The sequence below is a fragment of the Dipodomys spectabilis genome, unplaced genomic scaffold (assembly GCF_019054845.1).
Source record: "Dipodomys spectabilis isolate Male_0828 unplaced genomic scaffold, ASM1905484v1 ptg000365l, whole genome shotgun sequence".
Lineage (NCBI taxonomy): Eukaryota > Metazoa > Chordata > Mammalia > Rodentia > Heteromyidae > Dipodomys > Dipodomys spectabilis.
The window spans coordinates 5,607,786-5,634,768 of NW_024871042.1; the positions used below are offsets into that span (position 1 = coordinate 5,607,786).

The 26,983-nt window shown below is 40.9% G+C and overlaps 1 protein-coding gene across 1 annotated transcript in view; it reads left to right on the plus strand.

The window, feature by feature from the left end:
* The window catches only part of Cfap61 (cilia and flagella associated protein 61), a 237,419-nt gene that overhangs the window by 149,585 nt on the left and 60,851 nt on the right, over positions 1 to 26,983 (plus strand). Inside the window, exons 19-21 of the mRNA XM_042666424.1 lie at positions 363 to 531; positions 6,670 to 6,844; positions 22,084 to 22,376. Coding sequence (XP_042522358.1) covers positions 363 to 531; positions 6,670 to 6,844; positions 22,084 to 22,376 — 637 coding nt within the window. The remainder of the gene's footprint in view (positions 1 to 362; positions 532 to 6,669; positions 6,845 to 22,083; positions 22,377 to 26,983) is intronic.

Here is a 26,983-nt window from a genome sequence, read left to right on the forward strand (position 1 = left end):
ATAATCCCATGAAATAAAAGCACAAGAAAGAGTCTGATTTTACTCTTTCTTTCACACTCTCCCCCTCCCTTTCTTTCCCTCCCCCTCCCTTTCTTTCCCTCCCCCTCTCCTTTTCTCTCCCTCCCCCTCCTCCTCTCTCTCTGTGGGCTGGCCTGAGCCAGGTGGAACAATTCAGCTTTAATGGGAAGATGTCAATTTATGACAAAGTGTTTTGTAACGAAAAATCTAGTGTGAGCTCTGGTAAACTCACAGCAAGAGCACAGACCCAGCTCACTAGGGGACTTGAACCAGCTCACCAGATGTCTAATTAATGCCCGCTGTCAGCTGCTTAAATGTCACTGATGGAGCTTCTCTCTTTGCAGCCACTGTTTTAATGATAAAGATTATGCATTGATGTCACTCTGCTCCTGGGTTAATGTTGTGGTTGGTAGAATGATTGCCATAGACCGAGCAGCCAAGCAAATCGTGCTTTCCCAGGATGAAATCGTGTTCTACGACCACCTCATTCTCTGTACTGGGCAGCAGTACCAGGTAAGCCCTGGCATCGGGAGTGCCAGTGGTGTGTTTGGAGATCTCCAGGGCTAATATGTTTACTAGGACACATGCTTTCTGGGTACAGAGTATCCCTTCTTGCCCAGACAGCTGCCACTCTATATTCATAAAAGTGCTCTTCAGGGCCGGCACACACGACCAGAATTGTATCTGCAAAACCCTCCCAGAAACCCATTCCAAGAAAAACATTCTGCTCAAGGATCAAAATCACAGCAAGTTGGAAAAATGTCACTCTTGAAGCTGTTGTCCCAAAGTCTAACACTTATGGCTCATCATAGCAGAATCCAGACACAACCAAGCATGCATTTGTGGTAAATTAATTTATGCCTCAAGAGGCTAACATTTGGCTGGGGCGGTGCGCTCACGCAAAAGTATTTCAAACATGCGCACCTTCTGTCAACCCTTATTTTATTTTGTCTCTCAGTTACAAAACTAGGAAATCAGATTGACTGGTTTCCAGTGACCATGCTTTCCGTCTCATTACTCTCTCAAGACACATTTGAATAAAGCATGGCTGGATAGAATGGGAGCTGTTCGGTGTGGTAGGGCAGCAGATTTTAAGATGCCCATTTCATAGTGCAATTAGCATTTCCTGGGGTCCCCTAAGTAAGGTACCTCTCCAACAAAAACAGATTTACTTTAACAGAAGAATAGGGTCATCACTGGGTGCTCATGGCTCACTCCTGTGATCCTAGCTACTTGGGGCTGAGATCTGAGGATCACAATTTGAGGCCAGCACAGGCAGGAAAGTCCATGAGAGTCTTATCCCAATTAACCAGCAAAAAGCTGGAAGTAGAGCTGTGATTCAAGTGGTAGTTAGTATGTCAGCCTTGAGTAAGAAAAAGTCAAGGGACGGAACAGAACTCCCCCCCCCCCCCCCCCAGAATGGAAACCTATTCTAATTCATGACTGTGGATTCTGGCAGGAACGCGTGCATATATTTCTTTTACATTTTCAAGCTGGGGGAGGCAGTATATGGAGGAGACAGACAGGTTCCCAGCCCACATGACATCACCACATGAGCTAAGCAGCTCTGAGCACCACTTAGCCAGTGTCCTCTGTCTCTTGCAGTAACTGTCCACAAGTCACTTGAGCTTAGCTGGGGTGCTTTGAAAATATATCTATGCCTAGAATAGCCTATGTTCCTAGAAACTTTTTAAATCCTATGCCTTAGAGCAACATTTCTCAAGCTGCTCTGTACTTGTCCAGCCCCCAGGCCTCCACTAAGAGGTAGATTCTGAACTGGAAGCCTGGAGGCGACAAGCTCCTTAGCGAGACTGATAGGTTGTAGCTGGATGAATCTCTCAATTTCTTGTCCTTTTAAAAAAAAATAAGGAAAAATAAGGAAATCTCATTCCCAAAGAGCAGAAGAGGATTATTTTTTCTGGTTACAGGATAAAAAAGAGCTGAAGGAAGAACTCGTGTTGCTGTATAAGTTATCTCTTTTCCTTTTAAAACATTAAACAGAAGGCAATACCACACAGCCCTCCAGCTTGTCCCCCCTCACCTGCCCAGTGAGTTCCAGCTGCTGCCCCAGACTGCGTACTTTGGAAACTGAGCAGGAGACCCAGGCAGCTGTCCAGAGACTGGGGCATCTGCCCATGTGTGTCCAGCTGCCCCTGCAGCTTTACTTTGTGGCACATTAAGCTCTTGCCCTTTTTACAGTGAGAAAAATGAAATGAAGAAGTGAGAAAAGGAGTTCCAATTTAATTTCTCCAGAAGGACATAAAAATCAAAGGTACATAGAGTGATACAGAAAGGGCAACTAAATTCACTAGGGACCAGCTAGCTCTTATTTCTTTTTCCATTTCTTTTACTCCAGGTCTCTCATGGTTTTGTCCCAATTTATTGAAAGAAAGATAATGAAAATAAAGCTTCACCCCAAAGCAAGAAGACAATGTGGTATAAAATATAATTACAACCCTTAACTTCTAATCAGATCTTTAACGTGGCATGCCTTGCGCTAAAATATTCTGTAAGATTTCTGTGTCCACATATCATATTACCCTTAATTTTTTTAATCAGAAAAAATGTGTGCACATGATAGAATCTTAAATGATATTTCAGGGCTGAGAGTGAGGAGGGCTGGTCTCTCTCCTACCTTACCTACTATCTCCATCCCAGCAAAAGACAAAACAATGACTTTAGTTTCCAGTAAGCTTGACATGAGTTGGCATTGCAGTATGGTCTTCAAAAGATTCATAATATCAAGACTAGGTAAATGAAAGCATGGTAACCAGAACAGGGTATCCTCAGGCAAGTATCTGCTATGACCTAGCTGGGCAGAAGAGCTTTCTACACTATGCCTTCCGCTGGGAAGAGAGACACTCCTCCTTGTTGTCATTTAACAGCATCTAGTAGGAATGGACTTCACTATGAGGATGATTAAAGGTGAACATGATAGCTCAAAGTCAAAGAAAAGTGGCTTTTTTGAAACACAGCTGAAGTTTCTCTAATAATGGTCTCATCTGAGAGCTGAAATCTTTGTCTTGTCTCCTTGAGTCTAGGTAGGCTTGCAACAGTAATTTAAGAAAACTTTCCTTACCCAAGTAAAATATTGTCTAATTAATTGATTCTAAGCAAAGTTAAAGAAATTCCTTTTCTTAGTTAGACTCTGACATTTCTCATACAAAATGAGACATTTCTCATTATCTCATGAGAATGAAGGGGGGAAATGAACAAATTCCAGATGAAAACTGATTACTGAATGCTCCTCTCTTAAAAAAAGAAAAAAAATCCAGATGAATGAAGCAGGAATTTAAAAAACATGACTCCTTAGTGTTAAATGACAAATAACAATGAAACTCTACAGAATTTTGGAGAAGGTATGATGAATCATTACATGTACCCCTGAGTCTCTCAAATTTGAAGATAACAGAAAGCCATTCTTTTATGTGCTCCAAATAACTATGACAGAAAAGTGAGAGTTTTGCAATGGTGTGAGAGGACAGGTGGCAAGCACTACAAATTATTTTAAAAAGTAACTCTTGTCTGTCTGAATTGGACTACAAAATAGAAAATGATGGGCTGGGAAGGTGGCTCAGTGGTAGAGCGCTTGCCTTGAGCTGAAGAGCTGAGGGACAGTACCCACCCAGAGTTCAGGCCCACAACCAGACCCCCCAAAAATTTTTTTTAAAAAAATAGAAAATGATTATTCAATTTACTAGAAGGTGATGTGCTAAAGGAGGAACTTGTAAGTGGGGATGCTAACGTATGTTGGTGTTGACTCATAAGGGAATAATGCTAAAGAATGCTTTTGAGCCAGGCACCAGTGGGTTATGCCTGCCTGTAATCCTAGCTACTCAGGAGGCTGAATGAGATCTAAGGGTCACAGTTTGAAGCTAGCCTATACAGGAAAGTCTGTGAGACTGTTTTCTCCCCAATTAACCAGCAAAAAGCCAGAAGTGGTTCAAGTGATAGAACACTATCCTTGAGAAAAAAAGCTAAAGGACAGCACCCAGGTCCTGAGTTTAAGTCTCTGTACTGGCACACACGCACATGCGCCGTGCACGCACGCACGCACACACACACACACACACACACACACACACACACACACACACACACACACACCATACACAAAGAATGTTTTGAACAACTTAGAAAGATTCAAAAACTGGAGAACATAAAAGTGAAGTGAAAGTACAAACCAGGATGGCATAAGAGGAAAATTAAAATTATGACAGTGAGTGTTATTATTTCCAACTACCTTGTTAAACAATCAGGATTATTTTTTACACTAAACACAACATGCAAGGGAAATTCCACATCAAAATGACACCAAAAATGTCCAAGTACTGTACATAGCTACAAGTATACAGCAAAGGGCTTATGTGAGACAAAGTCACAAGGACAGTGACATTAATACCCAGCAAAGGAAAGCTGGGGGAAAGAGAGCATCAGCAGTGACCATAAAATGGATGATGACCATAGAGATCATGAACCCATTACCTCCTGAGTGTGACGCTCTCAAAGGATATATCACAAGTACAGTTTTTTCCTGTTGGTTACATTTAAAAAAGAGGGGAAGAACAACCTGAGGTATATCCAGAGGCTTGAAGTTATTTCATATGTTTAGACACAAGAGTCAAGATTCAGAGTGGCCAGGATGAACAACCAGTCTTCAAACCATAGAAGGCTTTTCATGTAGAAAACAAATTAGATACATACATCTGGAACCCAGGAAACAGATTTAAGACAGTCTACTAGAAAATCATAGGTATACTATACAGTACTTATTCATCCTAAGAATACAGCTTCCTAACTCCCTACCCCTAAGAAACAGCTTTCTAATAGTCTTAAAGTCTATTCTAAATGGGAATGGCCAAACCCAGGAGGCAGGAGCCTGCTGTCCTCAGAGCCCTTATTAATCAGGCAGAGTTCCCGAGGGCAAGTGAATGTTTTCTATGAGATGTGCGTGGTAGCTGATGTAGCCCTACAGTGACACTAGATTGGTGCCGTCTTCATCCCTATTTTAAAGATGAAGGAGCCATGGGCTGGGAAGCTGGCTCAGTGGTAGAGTGCTTGCCTCACGTGCATGAGGTCCTGGGTTTGATTTCTCAGCACCACATAAACAGAAAAAGCTAAAAATGGTTCCATGGCTCAAGTGGTAGGGTGCTAGCCTTACGCTGAAGAGCTGAGGGACAGTGCCCACGCCCAGAGTTCAGGCCCCATGAGGAAGCCAGGCAAACCCAAGATGAGGTAATGTACCCAACTTCTGTTTCTACTGCTGAGCTCTTCCTGCTTCACAGACCTTAGTCCTCCCGCCAATAATATGTAAAACATCTAGTATAGAGCTCGCACCGAAGGTCCCAAAGTTGCCTTTCTGCCTTGCCCCCTGTGCTGGACACTTTTTTTCCTCTAGAACTTTTCTACACGATTGCCAGACAAAAGGGCCAAAATAGTAGCTCAGGAGGCAAACTCAGGTTACAGTGCTGTTTTATGTGGCTCTCGCAAAGTCTTTTGTTTGATTTTAATTTAAACAGGAGTAATATAAACAGAACCTCATGGGTCTGACATTAATTGAAAAATCAGATCTGACCATACTGGACCTGTGTTCATCTGTGAAGCTGCGTTGTGACCAAATGCTTTGGCCGAAACATGTACCCTCTGGTTTGCTAAGGGAATTTTCACATGGAAGATAAGTGTTGGCTATCATCCTTTATTGTGATTTCACAGTTGCTTTCTCTACAGTAGAGAAGTTTTAGCTTCCACTCCCCATCTATATCAAAAGTGGGAGAACAAATGTTATATTGGGAAGATCCTGTATTGAGATCCTGTGTTGCTATAGTTTTCTGCCTAGTACCTTTGTAAACTTGAATTTTAGCCCCTGGTAGAATTGTTTCTGTGACAGATTGTTTTAACCAAAATAACCATATCAAATCCAGTTCCATCTCCTTTTCTATACCTTTGCCATTCTGCATGAAGAAGTGAGGAATAGATGGAATCTCTTGACCCCAAGAAGGGTCCCTATGTGTGCCTCCATGAATAGAATATGGTGTGGGACACAGCTCAACTTCCGGAACTAGGCTAGAGAACATAGAGCTCTCTGTACAGTTCTTTCTTTCCCTTGGGACATTTAGTGTCCCTTAGGAGTCAAGTGCCATGTTTTTTGTTTATTTGTTTTGCCAGTGATGGGGCTTGAACTCAGGGCCTGGGCACTGTCCCTGAGCTTCTTTTGCTCAAGGCTAGACCTCTACTATTTGAGCCACAGCTCCACCACTTCCAGCTTTTTTCTGTTTATGTGGTTCTGAGGAATCGAATCCAGGGCTTCATGCATGCTAGGCAAGCACTTTACCACTGAGCCACATTCCCATCCCCAATGAGTGTCATGTTTTAAGGAAGCCCAAACCACACAACAAGCCCACATGTAGGCATTCCAGGCCACCATCAGCATCAACGGCTAGACAGACAATGACATCTTGTCTCTAAATGGTCATCCTTCCTATTTGCTTCCTTGATGTTTTTCTCCTTTCAGTTGAAGCCTAATTAATTATATGTAGGAACAAACTAATACTTACCTGTATTGAACATTACTATGTATACTTCATTTTCTCTTAGCTATGTCAGAGCTTCATCTTTCACCACTGCAATAAGAATTTCTCTAACTTATTTCAGGTCCCATGTCCTACGGGGGTGGATCTTAGTGAACACCCCACCAACAGAGAGGTTGCTGAGCTCAGTAAGCAGCGGTACACTGGGAAAGTTCCTCCCAATCTTTTCATTCTCAATGATGAGGAAGATTGCCTTAATGCCCTGACTTGGATGAGGAATAATTCCATCATCACAGAAGGTAAGGATATTGGTAACCGTGCATCTTTTCAGAATAGTGTTTTATTTTTATAATGAGTCTCATTCTTCATCTAGTTCCAGTATATAATTAGTGCCTAATTAATTCTAACCAAATCATTCATCTGTCATGCTTTGTTTTCCAGATTAATTTACAACTTGTTGTCATTTTTGGATACCCAGCATGTTTGCTGAGGGAAAGAAAAGGCTTGAGATAGTTTAATTATCTATAATTATTTTATTACACAAAATGAATATCCAAAGAGCAAAGCATGGCTAAAATCATTAACTAATTAAAGAATAATTTAATAAGCAAACATGTTTAGCAATTATATGGAAAATATGTGTCCTTTTGTGAAGCTCAAAAGACTGAGGAAGAAAAAGAAAGGCCTGCATTGGAAGGGTTCTTTCTTCTTTTTCTAGCCCATTGTTCTCTTTCTTCCTGTTGCCTGTACAATCCTTCCCACAAATTCACATATTTAAGTTGCAGACCACTTTTGAATCAAAATTGTACAAATGCTTCCTTCACTCAAAAGCATTTGCTCAAGAATGGACTTCTACACTGCCTGTATTTCATTGAAATTACAATCAGCATAGGGCCTAGATACCTATGTGTCTGTACTTTTAAACCTGAAAGTCAAGCATTGATGGTGATACTTTGTGTCCAGCCACTTTATATTACATAAAGCCAGAGAGTATTGGTGACCTAGGTAAATACCAGAACTGTAAGAGCTGAGATTAGGGTCCTGATCTCCAGTAGGGGGCCAGGGATGTAAAGAATTGTACATGCCCAGAAAGTGGAACATCACTGTAAAAATAAATATATTTATCTAAATATAGATAATTCCATTTATTAAGATAATTAGTATATTAATACAATAAAATAAATACACTAACTCACATAATACATCAGTACAACTATTATAATAAAAAAATATAGTTTTGAGCCAGAGGCCTAGCTCAAATGGTAAAGTACCTACCTAGCAAGCATGAAGCTTGGGGCTTGAACCCCAGTACTGGAAACCAGGTGTCAGTGGCTCTTGTCTATAATACTAGCCTTCTCAGAAGGCAAAGGCCTGAGGATCCCAGTTCAAAGCCAGCCCAGGAAGGAGAAGTCCGTGCGACTCTTATCTTCAGTTAACCACCAAAAAGCCAGAAGTGAATCTGTGGCTCAAGTGGTAGAGAGCTAGCCTTGCGCGCAAAGGGCTCAGACACAGAGCCCTGGCCCTGATTTCAAGCCCCAAGACTGGCAAAAAGTTTAAAAATACGTTACTAATAAACTTTCTAATTTTCATTTACTAAATTACTAATTTAAAACTTAGGAGTGTATACCAAATCATATTTGATCCATAACTAGATCCCATTTGCTAATACTTTATGGGCTATTTGCCACTGAATGAAAGAGACTGGTATGGAGTTGGAAGCTTTCTGTATTTGAGGTGGACTAAAATAAAAAGTAATTTAAAGATTGGGCAAGAATATAAAACCAAGTGGATCTGGTACCTTTGTGTAAAGTTACACGAGCAACCCAAATGTAAAAATTGCCATAAAGTATTTTCATATTTGCATTAGAACTTGGTAATACTTTCAGCTCTGCAATTACATATATTTTAACCTGCTTTCACATTTTATCCATTCTTTAATAACTGAGCATAGAGCTCTTTGTACAGTTCTCTCTCTCCCTTGGGACATTCAGTGTCCCTTGGGAGACAAGGGTCATGTTTTGAGGAAGCCCAAGCCATGCAGCAAGCCCACATATGGGCATTCCAGGCCACCATCAGCACCAACTGCTAGGCAGACAAGGCCATCTTGTTAGTTGTGAACACATACTCAGCGTGTTTTCTGGGGGAAAGAAACAGACCTATGCAGACTTCAGGATGACTTTTATGCAGGGGAGTGTCTAATCTAGAAGCCCAGCAAAACTTTTATTCTAAAATGTCAGATCAGAAATAGTCAGACTTTGGAAACTTCATGGTATCTGCCGTTGCAGCAAGAAAGCAGCCACAAAAATACATAAATGCATGGGGATGGCTGTATGTCAATCAAACGTTATGAAATTCACAAAAACAAGTGGCAAGCCATGTTTGCAGATTCCTGCTTTTATCCGTAGAACGTGTGGCAAGTCATTACACTGCAGCAAGCCCACACTGAAGTGTAACTTCAACAACTTGAAAGCATAAAGCATTCCATGCGTCTTAGAATCATGCCCAATCCCAAGAGCCTTCACTGCTTTAATCTTGAACTTGGAATGAATTTGGGAGCCAGAACTAAAAGGTCTTTTGTTTATTTGTTTAAGATAGTGTCTTGCAATGGAACCCAAGCTGACCTCAGACTTACTGTGTAGTTCAGGCTGGCCTCAAACTCACAAACCTCCTAACTGGAACTCCTGAGTGCTGGGATTACAAATGTGTGCTTACCTAAAGAGCATCTTGACCAAGAAAAAAAGTCTTTAAAAGTGAACAGTGCAATCTCTTATGATTGAATGTTGATAGCAGAGGATTTAGAAATGGATGAATAGAAATCTCAAGTATCTTTTCCTTTTCCCTTCTGGTTCTCAGAAGGGGAAGAATGTCAGTGCATTCTATGGACTTGACGGGTGGTGAGTGACCGTGATTCTCCAGTACCTACTTGAAGGGAAAGGCTTTTAAGAGATTTTTAAAAGTCTCCCAACAGCTACCCTATAAAGCCACTCTGAGTGCCTACTTTTGTCCACTGTACAGCTAGGATAAGAAATATGTGGAAATTAGTTTTTTCTTAAATATAGAGAATGTTCCCCATGTCTTATGCTTAGTGACTCTTTGGGGCATCTCCTAGGTAGGTGTTCTTAACACGCAGGTGCTGAGACCACCAGACTCAGAGTCTGAAAAAGACTGAACCAGCCAGCTTAGTTAAATTCTGTATAGAGGTCTTTCCAAATGACTTCTCATGTGAGAAAAGTTAGAAAGAAAAGTATTACCTCCTGCCTTCAGGAAACTCTCTTTGTAGCTTTGCCATAATCCAAGTCATATTCAAACATGACTTTAATTAGTCCCATACAGCTCTTACCCCTGCAATTGTTTTCCTGTCCTTTCCTCCAGCCCCCTGGTCCTCTCTTCTTTACCCAGCCCCCCCCATCGCAGTACCACTGGGTCACAGTCAAAACCCTAGAGCAGAGCAAGCTTTTTTAGGGTAGTCACTCCATTGACTGCAGAAAAGCCTCCACAGATGATAGTCTGTGAGGCTTCTAGGAAATACAGGACAGAACGGACCCAGCAAATAGGTAATCTCCAGATCTCCTAAACATACACCCTGGGCTCTCCAGGAAGGTGGCAGTATTTTTAGCAGGGAGGGGAGATCCACTTAGAAATATGTATTTGTGCCAACCTGAGTCACCTTGATGACTTCTACTTCCTAAATGAGACTTTGGCTGTGCAACTTAAGAGTCTCATCTCTGGCAATTCAAATTCCTTCTAACACTGTAGGGGACCCAGTGGTCTTCCCAGAGCTATACTTTGAAAGGAATATAATTGATTTGCTTCTGAGACATCTAAAAAGCTATTCTTTATGGATCTTCAAGCTACTTTTTTGAACACTGGAGCTCTAATTTATCTAATTGTATCTTGCACCATGGCTGGTATGCAATAGATGCTAAATACATGTTTTAGTGAATATATGTGAAGGCAGCCCACAATGATTCTTTTTTTTTCTTTTCTTTTTTGGTACTGGGGGATCAAACCCAGGATGTTGCACTTGCTGGGCAAGCGCTTTGCCACTGAGCTACATCCCAGCCCACGCAATGACTCTTTTCCTCTTCCTCCCCTCATCTCATGGGGAGTCTCATCCAAGCATTTTATACTCAGCCTAACCTGGTAATTGACAGCCAATCACAATAAAGACAGGAGAACTTTGGCTGAGATGGAAGACATTATTTTAAAAATTCCTCAAGCAAGTAGTAAATACATGGTCTGAGCATCATCACGAATACACATTTGTCAAAGCAATCTAGTTCAAGCTCTGGAATTGGTAGTCTAGGTCCAAATTTTGGATCATTTCCTTGGATAATTTCCTTGAACAGGCTGTTAGGGAAATACAGTGAGAGAAATAAGATATCATTTGCCATAGTCAGGAGGGTATTTCAGCTAGGGGAAGAGTTCAGTAAATACAAACTGAGTATTGTAAATAATATAAACTGAATCTTGTAAGATGACACCCTTCACCACAGTTTCACTTTCCAAGTCGCCAGTTATTTCTAGACAGCTAAAAATATTAAGTGGAAATACTTAAATAGTCTGGAACTGTTAGATGGAAATTCTCAGGTGCTCCTATTCTGAATAGCATGATGAAATCTTATGCCTCCTTGCCAAGGGACACAAGTCTTTGTCCAGTGTAGCCATGTTATGTATGCTACTTGCTTGTTAGTCACTCCGTAGACTTCTCTGTTCTCAGAACAACTGTTGTAGTATTGCAGTACTTGTGTTCAAGTAACCTTTTCTTAGTCGGTCATGAGGTTTGAACTCAGGGCCTGGTACTTTCATTCAAAGCTAGCACTCTACCACATTGAGTCACAGCACCACTTTTGGTTTTTAGGTGGTTAATTGGAGGTAAGGGTCTCACAGTCTTTCCTGCCCAGGCTGGCTTCAAACAGCGATCCTCAGATCTCAGCCTCCTGAGTAAATAGGAATATAGGCATGAGCCACTGACACCCAGCCAACTAACTGTTACTTTACTTAATAATGTCCCCCAAAATACAAGAGCAGTGGTGTTCATAAATCACTTTCACCAAAGAAAAGCACAAAGTGCTTCCTATAGTCAAAAGGCAAAAGTTTATCATACATGTGCTTAGTACAGTACTGTGTGGTTGCAGGCATCTGCTGAAATTCTGGGACTATATCCTTGTGGGTGGGAGGCAGAGGCAGCTGTACAATTACCGCTGCAAGTGATAGAATTACAGCCTACACACCCAGAGTGTCAGTGTCAGCCCCTGCCTCATGGTGGTAAAGAAGACCTACCAATCTTTACACAAAAGTTGGAAATCCTTGTACGTTAGGTGTCAGTTGGTTGCATGGAGGCTCTGAGGCCTCCATGAGATTCCTGAAGGCTGTGATGCTGGAGAAGGCTTCCCAGAGGAAGAAGGATTTGCGCTCGTCTGTGAGAAGGGCAGGGTAAGCAAACATAGAGGTTGGGAGAGCTTGAGTTGTTTCTGAAAGACAACCATACTGTAAAGGGCAGTGGTGGGGGATGAAGGACCAGGTAGGAGATGGACACTGGAGGCCCTCAGGCATCCATCCAAGGCCTTATTTTTAGGAAATGAGGACCCAGCGAGGGGAGCCGGCCAGCAGGCTGTGGAGGAGTGACACTGGGCACAGAACACACTTTAGGAAGGTGGCTTTTCTTTTTTTTATGTTTTTTTTCATTGTGAAAAATACTGTACAGAGGGGCTACAGTTACATGAGCAAGATAATGAGTGCATTTCTTATCCAGCATTGTTGCCTCCTCCTTTGTTTCCCCTACCATCCCTTCCCTCCCACCTCCTCAGCTGCACTCCCCCTCCCCCCCGCCTAAATTGTAATGTTCATTTTTCTTTTTTTAATTTTTAATAAGTTTTTATTGTGAAAATACTGTACAGAGGGGTTAAACTTACATGAGCAAAGTAATGAGTACATTTCTTATCCAGCATTGTTGCATTATTGCCTTCTCCTTTGTTTTTCCCCTACTATCCCTTCCCTCCCAACTCCACGACTACACTCCCCACCCTCCCTGCCCCCTCCCCCCCCACCAAAGTTGTAAAGTTCGTGTTTCGACATAGCATCTTGTACATCTCATTGTTGCAATGGGTCCACCTGTATCCCTATTAAACATTTTGTTTTTTCCCTTCCCCTCCCCAAATTATACCAACCTCAAAAACAGTGAAAACAGGGGTTTTACCGTGGGGGAGGGACATACAAAGCAACAAGAAAATCACATGGTACCTTATAAATACATTAGAAACAATAGCAATAAAGAGAAAACCACTTGTGTCCTATCTTAGGGTTTATTTCGTTTAACATCATCTTATCTGACCTTTTCTGTTTGTCCCAGACATTTACTAGTTATTGAAAATAAGGGAGACCATGGGACCTATGTTTCTTTGGGCCTGGCTTACTTCACTTAATATGATTTTTTCCAAGTCTTTCCATTTCCTAACAAATGGAGCAATGTCATTTTTTCTGATGGAGGCATAGAATTCCATTGTATAAATATACCACATTTTCTTGATCTGTTCATCTATGGAGGGGCATCTGGGTTGGTTCCATATCTTAACTATGGTAAATAATGCTGCAATAAACATAGTGGTGCTGGTAGCTTTAGTATGGTCTTGTTTGTGATCATTTGGGTAAATGCCCAAAAGTAGGATTGCTGGGTCATAGGGGAGCTCTATGTGGAGTCTTTTGATGAACCTCCATACTGCTTTCCAGAGTGGCTGAACAAGTTGGAAGGTGGCCTTTCTACCTGTGGACCCTTGTCAGCACAGAAAGGGAGCTGTAAGAGTGGGTTACAGGAATCTCAATAGTCAGTTGGAGATGGGGAAGTTGTGGGTGCCCAAAATGGTCAGCTTTGCTCCATTCAGTGGTCCTGATAATACAGACACTTCTAACTTATTAATGAGTCAGTTATGGATGGTGATACTTGAAGAGTGTTGTGCTATGGCATGTTTTTTGAAAGACAGATGGATCTATCTCTGTGTTGGGACATTCTAGTCCTTCTCTTCTCTTTCTTTCTTTATCTCCCTGAGAATCCCAGAGAAGTGTAGAAATTCCTCATAACACTTTACTCTCATCACTGATTTCCCCCATTCTAAATTAGTTTATGCTAGGAGTGGAGAGAGATAGTCAGAGACAGCACCTTTCTCACAAAAATGGAAGAAAAAGCTTTGACTCATTGACTGTGTTTGGGATGCCAGGAAACACACTGAGAAATACCAGGCTGGACTGTCCCAAAGCACAGGACATAATAAATGATCCCTGATGGAGAGAGATTCTTGTAGGATAACGGATGCTGGGTGGCAGTTGCTTTGCATGCTCCCAGGAAGAAGTTAACTCTTTGAATTGTCTGTCCACAACACATAAGTACACAGATACCACCCAGAGAGTGTGTCCTCCTCACAATCTCTGTTTTATCAACTATGGTCCTCTGCTCTCAAGAGAAGCCAGTTGTTCTGTAATGGAATTAACCCAGGCTGAAGTGCTATGTCCTTTTCTGGGCTCTCCAATTGGATGGGTTTATGGATGTAAATTACTGTAAATGACTAGAACTGTTCCTGGGTAGTGGAGAAAAGCTCCCATCACCAGCTTAAATGCTGCTGTCAACTTCAAACAAAACCTGGAGTGTTCAGCTGGGAGTTCGGATAGAACCCAGCAACCTGATACATTAGAGCAGCTTATGGTGTTAATTGAACCTAATTGAAATTCATCTGTTATTACCTCTATACTCTCCATGAAAATAAAAAGTAGGGCAAAAATAAAGTAAAAAGAGTGAAACTGCCCTAATGGCTCCAAATGGATCAATTATTTTCATCTTTAGCTAAATACAGTTTACTGCCATATTAAAAGCATGTTTGTAGGCAAAGTCTAACATTAAAATTCCAGTGCATGGGGCTGGGAAGGTGGCTCAGTGGTAGAGCGCTTGCCTTGCATGCATGAGGCCTTGGGTTCGATTCCTCAGCACCACATCAGCAAAAAGAGAAAAGCCGGAAGTGGCGCTGTGGCTCAAGTGGTAGAGTGCTAGCCTTGAGCTGAAGAGCTGAGGGACAGCACCCAGGCCCAGAGTTCAGGCCCCACAACTGGACCCAAAAAAAAAAATAAAATAAAATTCCAGTGCATGAATCACCAACAAAGCCTTTGTTCTCTCTCAGATATTGTTCTCTTTTTCATTTGAAAGAGCAAGAAACAGGGCAGGTCGTGCTCAGGTCAGAAAAATCTTGTGCTTTGACTTAGAAAGAGTAGAATGACCATTGTGGGTATGAAATGCTTTTAGGAGTGTTTACTTCATCGTTTATTAATGTCCTGTGATTATTTTTAAGTTCTTTCATTATCTAGTAATTTTTTAAATTTATCCAGAGAAATATATCAGTTGGAGTTCATGTTTAGGGATGTGCAGCCTCTGCAAACGCAGTGCAGAGGTGTCAGTGCGGGATCTGAAACCCAATTCACTGGTCCAAACGCTGCCGACCACTTCCTGTGTGACTTTGAGCTCATTACTTAACACCTCTGTTCTCAATATTCTGTACAATAGTTCAGTCTATTTTACAGGTCTTCCTGAGGATGAATGAGACATATATGACCATTGTATGTCTCTTTAAAAGAAATTAAATGGTTGTTCAAATATAACAGAATAGGAGCCAAACATTATGGTATCTGCCTGTAATCCTAGAACATGGGAGGCTGAAGCAAGAAGATTACCAACTCACATCCAGAACAAAATTTACAGGGAAAAACAATACCGTGCATTGGCAAATGTACATAAAACCAGTTAAAGTACACAGACTATCATACAATACTTAATTCTCCTTTTCTCTGGCTTAAAAAAAAACAGGAACTCTGAAGGAAAGTTCATGTTAGTATCTATATACATAAATTTGTGCATTCATTTCTTATTTTCTGGAATTCTAATTTCATGGCCAGACCACCAGGACACCCATTCCTACTTTCTAGTCATGATTAACACTGTATTTTATTTCTTAAACTTAATTGAGATATCAACTTAGTTTTTTCATTTTTATCAAATCATTTTTTCTTTGAATATTAGTGAGTTTTCTGCCCTCTGATACTGTTACCATCTTCAGAAACAAAGAGTGGTGATATAGATTTCCATCCCCCCACCCCCTGATTTTCATAAATGGCAGAACTTGAAACATGGATGTATTGGCATAGCTGAAGTCTGTAAACTGTGATGGCTGAATGTGACTGGTCATTTCAAAGTTGCTAGTGTGTTACTGTCATCCTTCAAAGAGTGTCAAAATCAAGAAGCTTGTAATCTAGCTACTCAGGAGGCTAAGATCTGAGGATTGAGGTTCAAAGCCAACTCAGGCAGGAAAATTCTTGAGATTCTTTTTTAAAATACATTTTTATTGTAAAAATACTGCACAGAGGAGTTACAGTTACATGAGCAAGGTAATGAGTACATTTCCTATCAAGCATTGTTACCTCCTCCTTTGTTTTTCCCCTACCATCTCTTCCCTCCCACCTCCCCAACTATACTATCTCCAGTTAACCATCAGAAAAGCTGGAGGTGGAGATGTGGCTCAAGTGGTAGACTGTCATGTTTGTGTGAAAACGCTAAGGGACAATGCCCAAGCCCTCAGTCCCAACCCCAGTACCAGCACATGCATGCAAGCACATGTGCATGTCACACACACACACACACACACACACACACACACACACACACACACACACACAGACTCAAGATCACCTCCATAAATACTTCCCATGAAAACTGCTCCGGCTGGGGCTGGGAAAGTGGCTCAGTGGTAGAGTGCTTGACTTGCATGCCTGAGGCCCTGGGTTCGATTCCTCAGCACCCCATTAGCAAAAAGAAAAAAGCCAGAAGTGGTGCTGTGGCTGAAGTGGTAGAGTGCTAGCCTTGAGCTGAAGAGCTGAGGGACAGCACCCAGGCCCAGAGTACAGGCCCCATGACCGGACCCCCCCCCCCCCCAAAAAAAAAAAAAGAAAAGAAAACTGCTCCGGCTGTATTTCATTATACTTCGTTGCAAATTCAGTCAGAGTTTTAATCATCCATTATCATTTGACATTAGAACATTAGAGCAGCCCACTCTGTTTCTGTCACTTGTTGGATCAAGTACAAAAGCTAGTTGTTTCTTATCTGTTCAATAAGCAGAGCTGGAAAGAAGACAGTGAAGAGATCCTTAGCAGAGAACTGACCCCAGGGGGAACCCTGAGTTCCACATTCTAGTTTCCTCACATAGGAATACAGGAGGCAAAACTGCCTGTGGGTAACCTGTGAAGAAAGTCTTGGCAAAGGGCTGTCAGCTGCCACCTCGAGGACTCTGTAAGCTACCTCCTTGATAGAAATGTGTTACTTAAATTCATCTCTAACTGAACAGCTTACTAAAAAGCTCGCTGGAAAAGAACGTCCATCGCAGCCCAATGTAGCCTGGGACCGCCTCATCCCTGCACAGAGCCAGGGCACCAGCAGAGCCCTGCACCACACCCTGGCTGGCACACAGCCAGGGCACTGTCCTATTGCATTGAAGAAAATCTGTTTCTCGAAGGGTTTTCCTGTACATACTCTCCCCGCTCTCTCTCTCTCTCTCTCTCTCTCTCTCTCTCTCTCTCTCTCTCTCTCTCTCTCTCTCTCTCTCTCTCTCTTATCTGCCCTCCCATTTCCTTTCTGTTATGATAACAACCAAAAGCCGGCCTAACCATGGTGGCAGGATAGTTACTTAGCTGATTACCCTATTCTATAGAATGTAAGAAAGTGCTGTGATCTGAAATCAAATGGACATCTGAAAGGAAATCAGTGCCACAATCCTCCCCAACCTCTAAAAGTCTCCCAGAAATATGCATCTGTACCTTCACCCACCTGTCTTTCTATCCATTTGGCATCTACCTTTCCTTAAATACTACATTGAAGATGCGATTTTTTTTGTTTCCCTGAGATTAAATGTCACCATTCTGGGAGAAGTGTCATTTTATACTTAAATTTTGATGTTAGTACACACAGCTTTGGTTACATTTGGGATTATGTAGGTTTTTCTTTTGAGCAACAGCTCTACTGTGGTTAAGGAGAACATGTTTCCAGTTTATAACCCATCTGGTGATAGGCTATTTCCTGTAGTGCCAGCTTCATAGCAAATGCCAGGCTGAAATGTGTATGGGAAACTCTGGCCACAGTGAGGCCATTTTGTGCCAAGTCTTCACAGGACACCAAAGTATGGTCCAGCAAGCAAAAGGACAGTCTTAGGTTCAGCAAGCTAGTGACCTTCCAATATTCCCCCATGTACCCAATCTGCAAACATTCTGTTACCTCCAGAGTAGGTCAGGGACTGCACAGGGCTCAGGACCAACACAGTGGAGAGGCTTCTCACAACAAAGTCAAGGCATCAATAGGCCATGGTGAGTGCTGAGCAAGTGTCTCAGTCCTGAGGCAGGATAATATCTAAAGAAAAGTCTATTTTGACTCACAGTCCTGGCGTCGGGAAACCCAAGAATAGTTGGCTGTATCTGGTGAGGACTTCATGCTGCGTTAATCATGGCAGAAAGTAGAAAGATAAGAGGATGAGTGTAGAAGACAGCAAAGTGCTGGATGCCTAACATGGCCACTCATTCCCATGAGAAAGGCATTAACTCAGGAAAACTTCACACCCATGACCCAGGAGCACCTCCCACCAAGCCACACCTCCCAACACCTCCTAAACATGAGTTGGAGGAGACAAGCCCTACTCCAATCTTGCCAAAGGCAAGGCTGAACTGTCTGCCACAGTCCAGGCATTGCTGCTGGCAGGATGAGGGGAGAAAGGAGTTTCAGAAAGCACAATCCATGCTTGGATAATTACTAACCGATATAAATAATCATATTTTTATAACTAGATGGATTTCCCAAAAATGAATAATCAGAATCATTGCTAATTTTTTTTTCTGGGAGGCTTATTCTACAAATTTTGCTATGCTCATATTTTTGCTGTCAGAATATGCAATTTTTATTTATGGGGACCAGGTGTGGAGATGCAGGCTGGCAATACCAGCTATCTCTGAAGCAACAGAGTAAAAGTGAGACTGATTCAGGAAGATAATTGAAGGAATAATCCCCCACAGAGAAGACATTGAAAAGGCAAGCAAGCTGGGCATTGGTGACTCCCACTTGTAATTCTAGCTACTTGGGAGGCTGAGGTCAGGAGGATCTCAGTTCCTGGTCAACTTGGAGCAAAAAGAAGCTGTTCATTGGCTGGGAATATGGCTTCGTGGTAGAGTGCGTGCCTAACAAGCATGAGGCCATGGGTTCAATTCCTTGGTACCACAAAAATAAAAAAAATAGTTAAAATATGATTTTTTTAAAAGCTGTGTATGGTGACATGCCCCTGTCATCCCAGCCATGACAGAAAGTGTAAAACAGGTGGATCTCAATGCAGGCATGGACCAGGCAAAAAGTGAGGCCCTATCTCAAATTAACCACTACTTGAAAGAGCTGGTAGTATAGCTCAGTGGTAGAGATCCTGCCTAGCAAGTACAAAGTCCCGAATTCAAACCCATGTACAGATAAATAAATGGCAAGCAACTGAACAGCAATGAGGACTAGACTCCATTAACTCAGGCTGCTGTCATGACTTATTTGTGGAGGGATGTGGTGTGACCTGTGACATGTTCTGATTTATTTAGAATGGCTCTAGTAAATTTCATGAGTACCAAGAACTATATAAATGATAAAGCATGTTTAAATGAAAATATTTAAATGAAACTACATAAATAGTTATTTAATACATGACCAATGGCTTGAACTACTCTTTGGCAAATATTCACACACACACACACACACACACACACACATATGGGCAGTGTACCTTTCCTGCCTTGGTGGTGGGTGTGGCTGTGCTCCATAGACTACTAGTAGATGTGGAATAAGCAGAGATTTGAAATCTGCCTAAGCAATTGAGCTTACCCTTCCATGTGCCTGCATTTTGCCATAAATAGAACATGCTGCAGGTAGTTGTCAGTCCAAAGAACACAGAGAACACATTAATGTAGACCCTAACCCAACCACCATGAGGAGTTAGGCCAGCTAACATCAGCCAGCCACAGATGTTACTCAGCCCACATCAGTGTTGAACATTGATTTCTTATGAAGTATTATTGTGGCAAATAGATTATTGATATGATAACCAAAGATGGAAGGTTTTCTTAGAGAATTCTGTTTCAAACTAAATGGCTATTGTGGTTTGGATCTTAAATGTTCCCCCAACAAACAACCCATATACTAAGGGCTTGATACACGCCAGTGGTGTGGTAGAACCCTTAGGAGGGTTAGTTCATTGGGGGTGTGTCCTTGAAGGGATATGGTTACTCCTAGCTCTTCCCATTGCTCTGCTTCCTGGCTATCATGAGCTAACCTGGCTTCTATGGTCACGTGATGGCCTGGTTCTGCCACAGGCCCAGAGGCCTGTGACTAAACCAAGTGACCATAGACTGAAGTCTCTGAAACAAATACTTCTTCATTGTATGTTGATTTTTCTCAAGTATTTTGCCACAGCCATGGAAAGCTAACCCCTACTATAACCAAAACTGATTAGAAGTTAGACTACCATTAGTAAACCTTTGCTTACAAGTTAGAGGTTTTACAACATATATTACATCCAGCTGCTTATAGTGTGAAGGGAGCCTTTGTTAGATAGCACAGCCTTCCGCACCCCAGCATGCTGTGCTGCTCACCTTCCTCCAGCCTGCTGGGAAAAGGCCCATCTTACAGTGCCGTTGTTAACTGCTAGCATGGAGGAGACTGGAAAAACACCAGACTCTGGGCATGTGGGGCCTGTGCACTTCAATTTGCTCAACTGAAAAGGAATACTGTTTTGGCATGCAGATTTTGAAAGGACAGAAGACCTTAAACCTTTGCCAGTTTTAGGTTCAAGCTTTGCCTCTCCTGGCAGGGTGATTCTTTGTTGTGCCAGGCAGCCAAGATTCATGTTTTGCAGCAGGTGGGAGCCTCAATAATTTAAGCAAAGTGCTGGCTCTTCCAGCCAAAAAAAATAGTATTCACAGAGGCATACTGTCTTACATCATCTGGATAGGGAACAAACAAGCCATAAAATCTGAGCCTCCGGTGAAGGCAAGCAGGAAAGATGCCACCCCTCTATGCTCAATGAACTCTTGGCATTCCATAGCAGAGAATCTGGAGGAGCCATAGTTGCCCTCAGAGAAGCCATCCGAATGTAATCCTAGATTGCTTTTCCTAACAAACAAGACAAACCTCTTTTCTTTTCTTTTTTTCTTAATATGGTGTGGGTACAGGGGCTTGAACTCAGGGTTTAGCTTTTCTGCTCAAAGTTGCACTTCTAGCTTTTTGCTGCTTAATTAGTTATAAGAATCTCATGGACTTTTATGCCCTGGGGTTGGCTTCAAAACAAGATTTTTAGATCTCAGCCTCCTGAGTAGTAAGATCACAGGTGTGAGCCACCAGCATCTGCCCATCTCACCTATTCGTATTGAAATCAAATTTTGCATCATTCACTTAGGCAAACTGAATGAATGCACTTGTCATTCATTTTGCCTCGTAGAATTACTTTTCATACCCTTTTATAAACCCATAAAAAGTAGAGATGCAGTGGATAAACATTCTGTGGAAACCCAGAAAGTGTTTCTTTGTGAAAAGGTAAAATGGTTAATTCAATGTCACAAACAGCACAATGTATATACTTCCTGCATCTTATGGTGTGATTGATCTTAAAACTGATGAGCTAGTATTTGTAATTCCATGATAATTTTGAAAAATGTAAATAAACAATATAGATTGTTGCTATCAAAATGCTCTTGCATAAGGGAAATCGTTTCAATATTATTTTATATTTTCTAATGAAAATAACACATCCTCGAATCCCTCTGGCTAGCTCTTGACATGTGTGTGTGTGCGTGTATGTGTGTGTGAGAGGGAGAGAGAGAGAGAGAGTCCTAGGGCTTGAACTCGGGGCCTTGTGCTTTCACTTGATACATTTTATGATACATTAAATTCTAAAACTCAGAATTTGAATCATGGTAAGAATTACCTGTTGAAAAGCAAAATTCTATATCCTTTAGTTAAAAAAAATAGAAATTTTTTTCTAGTCAACCCAACTCAGCATTTAAATATTAAAATATCAGTAGCATCTTGTGCCTGAATATTTTTTAACCATTGTCTCTTCATCTCTTAAGAAGAACTTGTATGTATTGCAAACTTTGGTGATTTTGTTTCCTTAAGAAGTATAACAAATAGAGAACAAAAACAAGATAAAAGGTTTTATTCTAGACTGTTTCCTTCGGTATAATTTCAACTTTCAAATTATAGGAACATAAATGAATGTCCTACTTCTGCATCAGAAGTACTTGACTACTTTGTGGGATGTTTTGTGCCGATTCTTTACTAAATTATCTTGGTCGAGGTTGCTAGGTAACACCGCTGGCTTCCAGCAGCTGAAAAATGAAAAGGTTACAGGGAGCAATTCCACATTATTAGCATTTGACTAATAAGTTGGTTTAAAAAAAAAAACCGTATATCTTAGTATTTTGCCTCCTTTTCCAGGGAATGTCATTGTCTACGGGAACACACTCGATACTTACACCACTGTGGAAGCACTCTTACACATTGGCGTGAGGGGCTCCTCCATCCATCTTGTACATCCCCCACCGAAATCAGTCACCACTTGCCTTAACAACTGCACAGTGGAAGAAGCCGTGGCGGAAGCACTCCAGGAGGCTGGCGCCATCACTCACAAGGACGCGCTGCTGGCTCAGTGGGAGACGGACCCACTCTCAGACTTCATCCACACTGTCTACTTCACCACCTACACCAAACCTTTCAGCCTTCCGTGTTCTGTAAGTGCATCTGGGGAGAGCAGTCCCCTTCCAGGGACTGGAAAGATTGAAATATTGTGAGCAGTGCTTTCAAAGATACAGATTTTCTTCTGACTGTTCAGGTTACCTCTTGCTCAATAACAAGCTACTACAAACTTAGTGGCATAAAACAATAGATTATTAATAATAATTAATAACAATTATCATATAACAAGTAAAATGGAATAAACATGTAATGATAATAATAGTAATTATTATTATTATTTCTCCTGGTCTGGTGGTTTGACTGGTCCCAACGGGGCGTTTCTCAATGAATAGCTTTTATGTAGTTGAAGTCAGACCAAAGATAGGGCTGGAATCATCTAAAAGGCATGTTCACTAACTCGTCTGGCTATTTCTGCAGAATCAGCTTCAAGTATCATTTTCATCAAAACACTTACAAATGGTCCCTTAGTGTGACTGGTCCTCTTCAGAGCACGATGTCTTGGTTCTAAGAATAAGCAAAAGGAAAGAAAGAGAAGTGGAGGGATGCACCTCTGTTTATGATCTGGGCTCATAATAATGTGGCATCACGTCTGCCTCATTCTTTGCTACAGTTAAGTCAGCACATCCATCACATATTAAAGAGGGAGGGAATCAGACCTCCCTGACATCTGGGACCACCCCAAAGAGGGATAAAATGATCAGGTTCTGCAAAGGGGCCCCTCCGTATTATTAATTTTCCACAAGTACCAACTGCTGGCCAAAGAAGGATGAGAAATTGTAGAGTGATGGAGGTCAGGATATGTTGTCTGCAGAGGTCATTCCTTGTGATGCAAAGCAGGACAAGGGACAGTGAGAGAAGCTATCTGACAGCAGACATCAACATCTAGCCCAGGCTGCTATGGCAAGAAAAGGTGTACCTAGAAGTTGTATTCCTTGTAAATAAATGAACTTGAATGTATTTGCAAGATGCTTTTGCCACAATTCTGATTTTAATCTAAGTAGGGAAAACAGGTAAAAAGGGAATCCTAGAGAACCTGTGTTCAGTGGTGATTTGGGAAGGTTTCCTTAGGCCTCTACTTATTTTTAAAAAATGAAGATGGGGGCGGGGGAGGGGGTGTTCACCTCCTGAGGTTCCTGGGCTAAACTTGGCAGTCTTCCAGGATTCCTATTATGGGGAGAATCTTTGGATAGACATTTTGATCCTTCCCATCTTTAGTAAATAAGTGTCATGATACACAAGCAGAAATACAACACTTTCAAAATAACATGACTTCTGTTTTTTGATAACTATATTTCTAATACAGAACCTAAGGCCCAACTTGGTGTTATTTAAGTATTTGTGGAATGGATAAATAAATGAGTGCCGTAAAGAACAGCCTACAAGATGACCATGGATTTCAGGCATTGTGCCCAGGACAGGGCAAGTTCTCAGTAAATGGTAGTACTCTGAAAATGCTTGACACTCCCACGAAGAGGGATGCTACCAGAACTAAGATCTGGGGTCCAGGGGTGGCAGAAATAAGATGGAACCCAGAGAAATAACAGTCAGGGTTTTGTTGGTTTATTTGTTTGCTTCTCAGACTACGTACTGGAGGTACATGAGAGATGCAACTCTGACCAAAAGCAAGGCAGGCAACAGCTCCCTGTTAAGGGAGCTTATCTATAAGTTCCCTTATCATAGATAAGGGAACTTATCTATGAAAAAAATCACAACAAATCCTAATAAAAGATCTGAGCGGATCTGGGTTCACATGCAGCCTGAGTTAAAAACAGTACGCTACCAGGTACTGGTGGCTCATGCCTGTAATCCTACCTACTCTGGAGGCTGAGATCTGAGGATCACAGTTTGAAGCCATCCTGAGCAGAAATGTCTATGAGAGTCTCCAATTAATTAGCCCCAAACTGGAAGTGGAGCAGTGGCTCAAAGTAGTAGAGCACTAGCCTTGAGCACAAAAGACAGGGACAGTGCCCAAGCCCTGAGTTCAAGTCCCATAACTAACAAAAACAGCAACAATAGCAATAAAAAACACAACAGAGGGAAAGGATAGTAGGAGAAAAACAAAGGAGGGGGTAACAATGTTGGACAAGAATTGTACTTATTACCTTCCTCAGAGAACTGTAACCCCCCTGTACAGCATCTTTACAAAAAAATTAAATTAAACAACAGTCCTACTCACACAGATCCGCCAGGGTCAGCTCCTGAGAACCTCCCTGACCCTGAGAATCAAAGCTGACCAGTGAGGCTGCAGGAAGATCTATCTGATGTAGACCAATAAGGACTAGACATACTTCGCAACTTTCAGTCCTTCATTTACATGAAGGACCCTGAAAAGAAACTCAGGGTGGGGTTTCAACCTGAAGTTTATTTCATGAGCAAGTTTTGGGTAACAGATTCAATTGCTTTACTGGATATTAGGCTATTTGGATTTTATACTTATATTAATTTTGTTCAAGACATTTATCCATTTATTTTAAGTTGGTCAAAATGCTAGCATTAATTTGTTCATATATCATTATTTTATTATCTACTGTACTTACATGTCTTGGGGCAGTTGTAATAACCTCATTTTTTCTGGTTTTGTTGAATTGCATTTAGTTGTTCTGTCTGTCTCTCTTCATCTCAGTCTAAATAGAGGTTTGTCAATTTTATTGATTTTTTTTTCAAAGAAACCAACTTTACTTCCAGGTAAAGTTGGCTCCTTTTCTCTATAATCAGTCACTTTTCTCTTCCATTGATTTCTGCTCTTAATAATTATTTTCTTCATGCTGCTTGCTTTGAATTTACCTTGTTTCTTCTCTTTCCTAGTTTTTAAGGTAGAGCTGTAGGGCATTGATTTATGTATTCATTTAAACTATAAGCTTTCTTTGTTTTAGCTGCCTTCTCATAAATTTTAATATATTTAATTTTTATTGTCATTTAGATAAAAACATTTCCTCCTCTCCTTTGTGGTTCTTCTTCAACCCTTAAATCATGTGTTGTTTAATTTCCAGATATTTGAGTTTTCTACATGAATTTATGTTCATTGACTTCTAACTTAATGCTATTGAGATCAGAGAATATATTCTTTATAACTATTCATACCTTAAGATTTATTATGATTTATTGTATATCCAAGCAAGTATGTTTGGATCTAAAAGAGTGTGTTCTAAGCCAGGTGCTGGTGGCTCATCTATTCAGGGGACTGAAATCTGAGAATCATGTATCTGCTTTCTTTGGAATTTTTTTTTTAATTTTTTTTGGCTGGTCATGGGCTCTGAACTTATGGCCTAGGCACTGTCCCTCAGCTCTTTTGATCAAGGCTAAGCCCTCTACTACTTTGAGCCACAGCACCACTTCCTTCTTTTGGAATTTTTGGAGTATCTTTGGTATTCTATTTCAAATGCCTTTTAAACTTTATTCTTTAGTGATTGTGTCATGGATTGCAATATACTTCATCAGTCTTTACCATTCAGTAATCTCGATATTACATATTTCACATAAAATGTAAAAGACCTATAATACAGGCCCTTCTTCCAGTATCATGTGCATTTAGTTACACTCACCATATATGTTACATCTACACACATTGAAAAATAGCCATGGCAATGTTGTAGGTTTTGTTTTAAACAGACACGCTATATACATATACATTTATACACATAAATGTACACATAATAAATATGTGCGTTATAGAGCCTTTTTTCATTTCTTGCTCTTTGTTTTCAAAATACAAATCTCCCATCAGAGTGTACAACTTCCTATTGCACTGTGGGTATTGTAAATCTGTTAACAAATTCTCTAGTTTTCCTCTATCTGAATATATTTTATTGGCTCTTGAATGATATTCTCACTGTATATTGAATCTCAGGCTTATAGGGCATTTTTTCCTGAATATGTTTTTCATCATGCTCTGACATCACACATTTTGATTAAAAAAAAACCCTGTAGCTATTGAAGCATTGTTCCCTTGTATTTAGTATATTTACTACTCATGTTTTCAAGATATGCTGTTTATTATTTTTTTGGCCATTTGATACTATGTAGATTCCTTGTTTATTATGTTTTAAATTTTTATGTTGTAGTTCAGTTGAGCTTCTTGAACCTATAAATTTATGACTCTCACTAAATTTAATAAAAATTCTTGGCCATTTTTTCTTACCCCATTCTTCTTTCCTTTTCTTTGGGTCTTCAATTCTGTTAGTTTTTAATCATTTTCTTTGGGGCTTTAGGCTCTGTTTGCTTGAATACTTTTCTCTTTGTTCTTCAAACTGGACAACTTCTGTTGATATAACTTCAGAGTTCACTGACTTTTTCTCTTCTATTAGAACATAAAATGCCTAGAACTTACCTTCTTGTAAAAACTCCCCAAATAGGCAAAATTAGCCCTATGCTAATCATTGCTCCAAGATTTTACTGTCCTATACAACCTACCTGCTGTTAAACACTAACCAGAATCTTCAAGTAGCTGTTTTCCTATTTTGGTCAGAGTTTGTAGTTGTTATTGGTGGGAAGTTTAGTCTCAGGGGATTATGCTACCATACTAGAAACACAATTCTCTTGGAATTAATGTTTTATGTATATATCAAGGCCTTACTACTCTTGCCCTGTATCAGTGCCATGTGTGTGCTAAGCGTCTATCCAAGCTATACTCCACTTAACACTG